The 7,672-nt window shown below is 52.3% G+C and overlaps 1 protein-coding gene across 2 annotated transcripts; it reads right to left on the bottom strand.

Annotated features, from left to right (window-relative positions):
- Window positions 1–1,186: 1,186 nt before the first annotated feature.
- On the bottom strand, window positions 1,187–5,255 carry AP5S1 (adaptor related protein complex 5 subunit sigma 1). Of its 2 annotated transcripts, none has more exons than XM_019733853.3 (3): window positions 4,872–5,255; window positions 3,691–3,925; window positions 1,187–2,321 (listed from the first exon to the last, which is right to left on the bottom strand). In XM_019733853.3, exons 2-3 carry the CDS (start codon window positions 3,864–3,866, stop codon window positions 1,895–1,897), a joined length of 603 nt encoding a protein of 200 aa, XP_019589412.3. In that variant the 5' UTR covers window positions 3,867–3,925; window positions 4,872–5,255; the 3' UTR covers window positions 1,187–1,894. The 2 variants fall into 2 exon arrangements, with proteins under 2 accessions (XP_019589412.3, XP_019589411.3); XM_019733852.3 differs by having other exon boundaries at window positions 3,691–3,882.
- Window positions 5,256–7,672: the final 2,417 nt, after the last annotated feature.

Below are 7,672 nucleotides of genomic sequence, written 5' to 3'. Positions count from 1 at the left end.
GCTTAACCCCAGTTCCCACAGCTTTCAAGTGAGATGGTCTCACTCTCTTGCTCAAGTTCAGTATGAAGAATAGGCAGAAAGGTTTCAGACCAGACAAACTTGGGCCTTTCAACAGAGACCAGAAGGGTTTGCTTTCGTGAAAACACGGTCACTCCACCAGAACCACCAGCCCAGAATGAGGGGAGGGGCAGCTCAGAAGAGCAAACTGTTCAGGGTAGGGGTGTCCCACTGGGAAGCTGCAGGGCATTTCCAGTAGCATGGCTTGACACACACAGCCTGAGGTTCCTTTAGGTCTTCAAGGTCAGAGTGATCTGTGGAGAAGGTGACCTCGTCCCAATGGTGATAGTAGTGATGAAAAGCACAGCATGGTTGGTGGCCTTGGCTGAAAACTTGGAAGGGCAAAACCCCAATCACAGGTGCTGCCTCCTAAGTGGGTGTGGGTGGGTCCTTCCTGGATGCCAAAGGGCAACTGATGCTTGGCAGGCATAAAATGGGGCTGATACCAGCATCCTGACTGCCTAGGCTTGTTCTGCCCATGAAAGAAAACACCTCACAGATAACAGGGCCGACCATGAAAATAGATGTAAAGTGAGGTTATTTTTTCCAATGGAATCATTTTAGTATATGTGCTGCCGAAGCGACACTCAATGGAATCATTTTAAATCACCACTAGGAACGGCTGATTAAAGATTCCCTAACAGCAACTTGGTGCCCAACCCACATCCCTTTGGGCCTGACCATTGTCCAGGGCCTGAGAGCTTTTTCTGGGGGAAGAGCCAGGGAATTTGCCCTGGGACCAACTCATGACCACTGACCGAAGGCAGTAGCAAACACCCACATATTCTCACCCCTCAGGTGAGGTCATTCAGAGGTGACTGTTGTGTACTGGTCCCCAGAGACACAAAGCTCCCTATCCACCCCCTCCTCATAATGCATCTGTATGGGCTACCTCCCCTTCCAGTGCTTCCTGGAATCACTTCCCACATAAACTGCTTGCACCTAATCCTTATCTCAGGCTCTGCTTTTCAGGAATCTACACCAAATCACCACATTGTGGTAGAGAAAGCAAGTGCTACCATCCAAAGAAGGCACATAAGGAAACAGAGGGGGCAACCTTGACCACAAAGGTTCAAACACCCAGCCCAGGACCCTACAGCAGCATATGCATTAATCAAATTTACAGAGATAGAGGGTGAAATCACACGGTGCTTTTAATTCAATATGAAAACAATAACATCATCTAGGCCAGACCTCTTGTACCGATCTGACGGCACTTTCTCTCACTGTGGACAAGGGAAGCCCATCATTCTCTCAAGGTTGCCTGATGGGCATGGGCTGGGCCCAAAAGGACCTACAGAATCTTCCCCTGGTGAACGACTGACACATCTGTGAACTGTGGTGGGGCTGGACACCTAGCAGGTCCTCACCGACAAAATCCTTGTTGACGATGTTGCTTAAGTGGGTGCAAAGGCAGGGACCAGATCCCCCACCCTAGGAGTCTCAGACTCCTTTTGCACTGCAATGACTGGGTTTGGAAGAAGAAGGTGGGCTGAGTTCCAGGTAGCGGTTCCTCACTGCCCCAGCACTCGGGGCTGGTGCACTGTTTGGGGCTGGCTGGTGGGGATGGGAGAAAGTAGGGTTAAAGACAAGCAGGGCTGGCCCACACCAGCAGTCTGAATAAGTCATGCGGCAGCTCCAGGCACAGGATATTCTGCGATTCCCCCCTTCCACCTTTTCTGCTACCTTGTCCCATCCACTTGTCCTGGGTGTGGCAGCACACCAGAGCTGGGAGCAGGCGGGGCAGGAAGCAAATGCCGAGTTTCACCTGGCTGAGCGTTCCAACATCCCCATCCTCCCTCCTTGCCCTCTTGGAAAGTCCCATCCCAGTGAGGCGTCAGCGGGGCCAGGCAGCACTGAATTCTTTCTCCAGACCTTGGACAAACTGGTCATTCAGGAAGAGCAGCTGACCATGAGGCAGGAAGCGGACGAGGATGGCTTCAATGCGATCAGCTCGCAGCAGGAGGTTGGCGCCGGGGGCTAGCAGCCGGAGGTGGTCGAGGAGGAGGCGAGCCAGCAGCCGAAGGGTGCCCTCGGCCAGCAGCAGGTTCTCATGGGCATCCAGCACTAGAGCGAAGCCTAATGAGAGCACACCCAGCCACACCACTGTCCGAGGCTCCTGGAACGGGTCCCCTGCCGCCAGGCGGAAGGCCCCTTGTGGGGCCTCATGCAGGGGCACTGGCTCATCTGAGGACTGGGGCTGCAGGTCTGTAGGGGGTCGGCCGGATGCCTGCTGCTGCAGCTGGCACATGGACTCCACCTGCCTGTGGAAAGTGGGTGAGTCACCAACTTCTGTCATCCTCATGATCACCCCTAGAGCTAGGAGCTGCCATTATCCCCCTATCTCGGATGTGGAAACTGAGCCCCAGAGAGACTAAGTGACATACCCAGGGCCACAGAGAAGGAAGTGTGAGCTGGAACAGGAATCCAGGCTCCAGACTCCAGGCCCTGAACCATTTCACTCAGTGTGGCCAAGAGAAGGCAGGGTTTGAACATGGCTCCTTGGGTTGGAAAAGAGTACCAGGAAAAGAGCCTGACCCACCTGCTTTACAGAGGCCGTCTCAACATAAAGAAAAGCAACCAATGAGAAGTGGTGTAAAAGCCACATCCAGCCCATGTCATCCAACCTCTCCACCCTCATTCCATCCTGCCACCCTCTCCAAATAAAAAAGAAAAGACCTTCCACTTGGCCATCCAGGCTTTTGAAAGCATTCTCTGATCCCTTCTGAACTGCTTTCCAATTTGGGCTGTGCACAGGCGGGTCTTAAAGGTACCTGTTTGGTTTTCTGTGCCACAAGAAGGGGCGGAGGTCCAGAGGAACAAGGGGATGGCAGGAAGTGGGCACAGGACTGCCCCCGAGTATTAATCTACCACCCAGAACACAGAGGTTCCAGGAGATTCTGGCACCTGCTGGCCCCATCTGGAATGGGAAGGTCCAAGGCCAGCTACCCCGTCTGGAACAGTGTTTCCTAATTTGTGCTCTGTGGATCCCAGGCTTTCAGAAGGCTCTGGGCATAAAGAGTTCCCACATACCACATTTTCTCTCCTCCTTAGAGATTACAAAGTCTACAGGCACGCTAACAGCCCTGAGAAGTCCTGTACTACAAAGTATGTCTAATCTGTACTAGGGTTTGCCTGCCTACAGTCAATTCCAAGATCTGTTGCTTTCTAGCTGCATAACCGTGAGCAGTTCCAGAAACTCTGTACCTCAGTTTACTTATCTGTAAGGTGGGAACAATAGCTGTACCTACCTCAAAACACTGTTACAATGACTGAGTTACTATACATGAAATGCTCAGAACATAAATGCTTAGCACATAATTCAGGCTCAATAAACACTAACTATAATAGTAATAGTATTAGGTTGGTGCAAAAGTAATTGCAGTTTAAAAGGTTAAAAAAAATATTGTAAAAACCGCAATTACTTTTGCACCAACCTAATAATAGCATTATTATTAATATTTTCTGTAACCCTTTTTCATGTAACACTTGTGAACAACTGTGGAAGACTCTTTGGAAAATGCTGCTCTAAAATTTTCTCTCTGTTTCTTAGTCCTCCTGTTTCTCCACTCCAAAAACCTATATCCAGTATAGTATGTTCGATAAAGGTGTGGGGCTGGGCTGTGTGGTTACCTGGCCACAGCCAAAATCTGCTCCTTGCGGAGGAGTCTGTCCCTCTCAGCACCATGTGGCCGTGAGTCATCGGGTAGGTTCTCAGCACCAAAAACACAGGAGTAGAGCACTCGGCAAAGTCCCATGTCCTCGGCCTGCAGGGCCCTCAAGGTGTGGATGAGGAAGGCATGGACCATGGCTCCAGGGTGGGTGCTACAGGGAAGCCAGAAACCTCGGTGAGATAAGCATGAAACCCCTGCAGAGGAGGCAAACACAGAAAGAGTCTGATCTAGCAGGATCAGGCAGTATGTTTGGAGGCTGGTGTGGCTGGTCATTCACTGGTCCTGCTCTGCCACCCAAGACACACCCCCAGCCTTTGAATAAGGAGTCGGATCAGCACCTCCTATGCCCAAAATAGTCAGTGGTGAAAAAATCTGACAACCCCAAACTCAGTTCTACAAAACTGGCCAAGAATCTTCAAAAGTATCAAAGTCTGAGAGTCAAAGGAAGCTGGGGGGCTGCTCCAGACTGAAGGAGACTAAAGAGACAGGACAGCTGAATACAACGTGTGTTCCTGGATGGGGTCGTAGGCCAAGAAAAAAGTAGTTTCAAAAAAGGGCACTATTTGGAAAACTGGAAGCATTTAAACATGGACAAGTTAGGTAATAGTTTTGATCAATGCTTCCTGATTTTGAACGTAGGGGAATGTCCTTGTTTTTAGAACATACATACTGATATACCTCCACACGTAGATGTTAAGGGTCACTGTATCTGCACCTAAATTATCAAAGGTTATACGGCAGCTCTTCATAAAAAAAAAAATATTTAATTTTCCTATAAGTTCGAGATTATTTCAAAATAAAGACTACGCAGATATCTGCAGTTAAGGATAAATAGATCGCCAGTTTAAATTGGTCAAACAGGAAGGTTCCGAAGGCACTTTGAGAATCGGGGCACACTGATCTCCAGCGACCTGCTAGCTGCAAGAAGAACGCGTCATCAGCCCTCCGCACCGCGTCCCCCCGCCCATAGAGAATGGTAGCGGCCAAGACCCTTTACGTCACTGCCTCGCGCAACTCTGCAGCGCAGTGCATTTTGGGGGTTGTCGTTCCTTGCTCCAGTGGACCAGACGTGGGCGGGAAACCCCCCGAATGCGCAGTCCCTGCAGCCCCAGGCAGCTGTCCTCGAGGCGTCGCACTCACCCTTCCTTCTGCGCTCGCGGACTTCTACTAACAGGCCGCTTCGCTCGGCAGCAGGGGAGCAATGGCGGCTGCGCGGCCCCTGCACGCCTGCGCACACCAGTCATGGGCGCGTACACAAGGATGACGCGCGCTGGGCGGGCGGGGCCCTCACGTCCAGTGCGGCGCTCCGGGGACCAAGCCGGGGGACGTTTCAACGCCTGGACACAGGGCACGGGCGACCTTCATAATCAGACCAACGCCTCCTTGCTCCGAGCTCCCGGCGTCGCTCCCGCGCGTTACTCCCAGACCGGGTACGCGAGGTCCCCGCCCGAAGTCCTGGAACAGCGGAGCCCCAGGCCACCTTCCCCGGCGGCCGCGAGGGGGCGCAGCGACCCGTCCCACAGACCTTTGAGTAGAGGCCGGGGGAACGCGTCGTCACCAGTGGACGGGGTTCAGACCCCTATTGCCCATGCCAACCTTGTGAGAGGCTCGCGGAGCCTGAACGTGCATAGCCGAGTTCTCAAACTGGCCAATAATGCGTGGGAATCATTGGGGCGTCTGATAAAATGCAGATTCCTTGGAAATGATGACTTTGGGGGGAAATATATATTTAGGCAGTTTTGGGGTCAGATTCCGGGTTGTGGGTACCTGCAGTGGATTAAACTAGGGCTCGGTTTGGAGTAGAACGAGTCAAACTTTGGTCCCAACCCTGTCACCAGCTGTGTGTCCCTGACATGTCAGTCACTTCGTTGGACCCTGGTGAAGCCCATAGGGTTTAGTAGGCTGGCCAGTTTTTACTTTCATTCTCCCACCTCTAACCAGCTCCCTTCTTGTCCCCTCTTTGAATGAGGCCATCAGAGGCATAGTAAAGAGGCTTGTACCTTAAACCTGAAAGGGTCTCTGCCAGGTGCCAGCTTCCAGAGCCCTGCAGTGGGGTAAAAGCCCCAATTAGAGGCTTGGCCCAAAGGGGTTAAGCCTCCTTGCTTCCGCCCCACCCGCAATCCCAAGTTCTGTCTGGGTCTCAGTGCCTGCCCTGGGTTCCCCTCTCCCCCACACACATACACACTACTTTACCTCTTGACATTGAACTGGAGCCTTCCCAGATGTGTCCCGGTGTTCTGTGCCTCACAGCGCCCCCACTGTGTGTTCCCTTAGCCTGGAAGGCCCTTTCCTCCGTTTTTTTGTCCTTCAAAATGTGCTCAGACCAAAACTTAGGGGAAGCCTTCCTGCCCAAACTTTCAATTAGCATTCAGCTGTCCCCTTTGCACCCATTATGAGGGTCTGCTATAGTAGTGTCTCCTATGAGATCCAGCCTGGTTATGGCGCCTAGCTACACTCTCCAGGGTGATGCACAAGGCAGGCCTGGAACCAATCTGGACACATTCCTTGGTGACTAAAGAAATGAAGGACAAGAGCACAGCAGCCTAGGCAGGGACCATGGAGCCAGGGCCGTCCAAGGGCTTGTACTCTGGGCCCCTCTGGTCATAGGACCTGGGAAGGGGGCTACTGAAGAGAGGCTAGAGGAGGTGGCCTGGGGCTGGCCAGGGCATGTGGGTGTTTTGACCGCAGGTACAACACATACGTAAATATATTTGTAGGTAGAGGGGCAGGCCTGGAGAGTGTGGGGCCTCAGCCACAAGGCTGGGGTAATGTTGGCCAATTCCTGGTCCCCATTCCTTATCACTCTCAGCCAGGACTCATTTCTGCCAGCTGATTACAGCAGAGAGCTGGCAGAGGGCTCTAGTCACTGGGGGCCACCTGACATCTGGAACACAGTATTCCAGCCTCTGTCTACTCTTCAGGCAGTGAGTCCTGTCCAAATCTCAGGCCACTTGGGGAGCAGCCTGTGAGGTGCATGGAGGACACTTCAGTGAGAAGCTGGCCTGAGCCACCTCCCTGGAGCTAGTGGGGGATCCAGATGGAGGTGGTGTCAGATAAGTGGGGCAGACCCAGGTGCCATTTCTGACATTTTACAGCCTTCGGCGAGCTTGTGCTCTGAGATCAAAAGCTATATGCTGAGGACAGTGAGGCAGGAAAGAGCCTGAGTCCCTGAGTTGCTGCAGAACCTTCCTGCTAAGTGAGGAGCATGTACTTTAGGTTTGTTAAACTTTTGTGTAGGGATTATATGCAGCTTAATTCCTTCCTAAGTGAGGTAGCGTGTGCAGTGGGCAGGATGGAGCCTGGCACTAGTAGGCACTCGGTCAATCAATAAATGTTGACAACTATTAATCTAGAGGCAGAACAGGAAAGCAGAGCTTTCTGGGGCCTTCTGGTTTGGTGGCAGCTTGGAGGCAGGGCAGGATGGACAGTGCTTCCTCGGGTTACCAGACCCACCCTGAAGACAAAATGGAACAGTCTGAGTGTGTTGGGGGCAATGTGTGTGCATGTTCACTGGTGCGAGGCTTTTCTAGTGGTTACCCTAGAGATTGCGGTGGTCCTGGCACACAGTTAGTAGGTACTGATGTGGGTTTGTGGGATATGGATAGAGGGGCAATGTGACTGTGAGAGAGACAGAAAAAGAGGAGAGAAGGAAAAAAAGTAAAATTAAATAAAGCAGTACAAAACAATTAAAGGAGCATGAAGGAAGCAGATAGATGGCTGGATTTGAGGCCCGGTCCACCTGCCTAGATGGGACCTGGAGCCACACCTTCCTGTCATTTCCCTTCCCCTCCCTCTGGCTATGGGCAGAGGTGACCATCACCCCATTCCCCAGCCCTGGGTGGCCTGAATTGGGAAGGAGTTGCCTGCAGCCGCTCAGATTGGCTCCTCCCCACCCCCTCCTTTGCTTTTTACCCGTGTCAGGATGAATCCTGCCCCACAGT

This window comes from Rhinolophus sinicus, chromosome 13, assembly GCF_057876585.1.
Source record: "Rhinolophus sinicus isolate RSI-liver-muscle chromosome 13, RSI-T2T, whole genome shotgun sequence".
NCBI classification, from domain to species: domain Eukaryota; kingdom Metazoa; phylum Chordata; class Mammalia; order Chiroptera; family Rhinolophidae; genus Rhinolophus; species Rhinolophus sinicus.
This window is presented reverse-complemented; position numbering and strand designations above follow the sequence as displayed.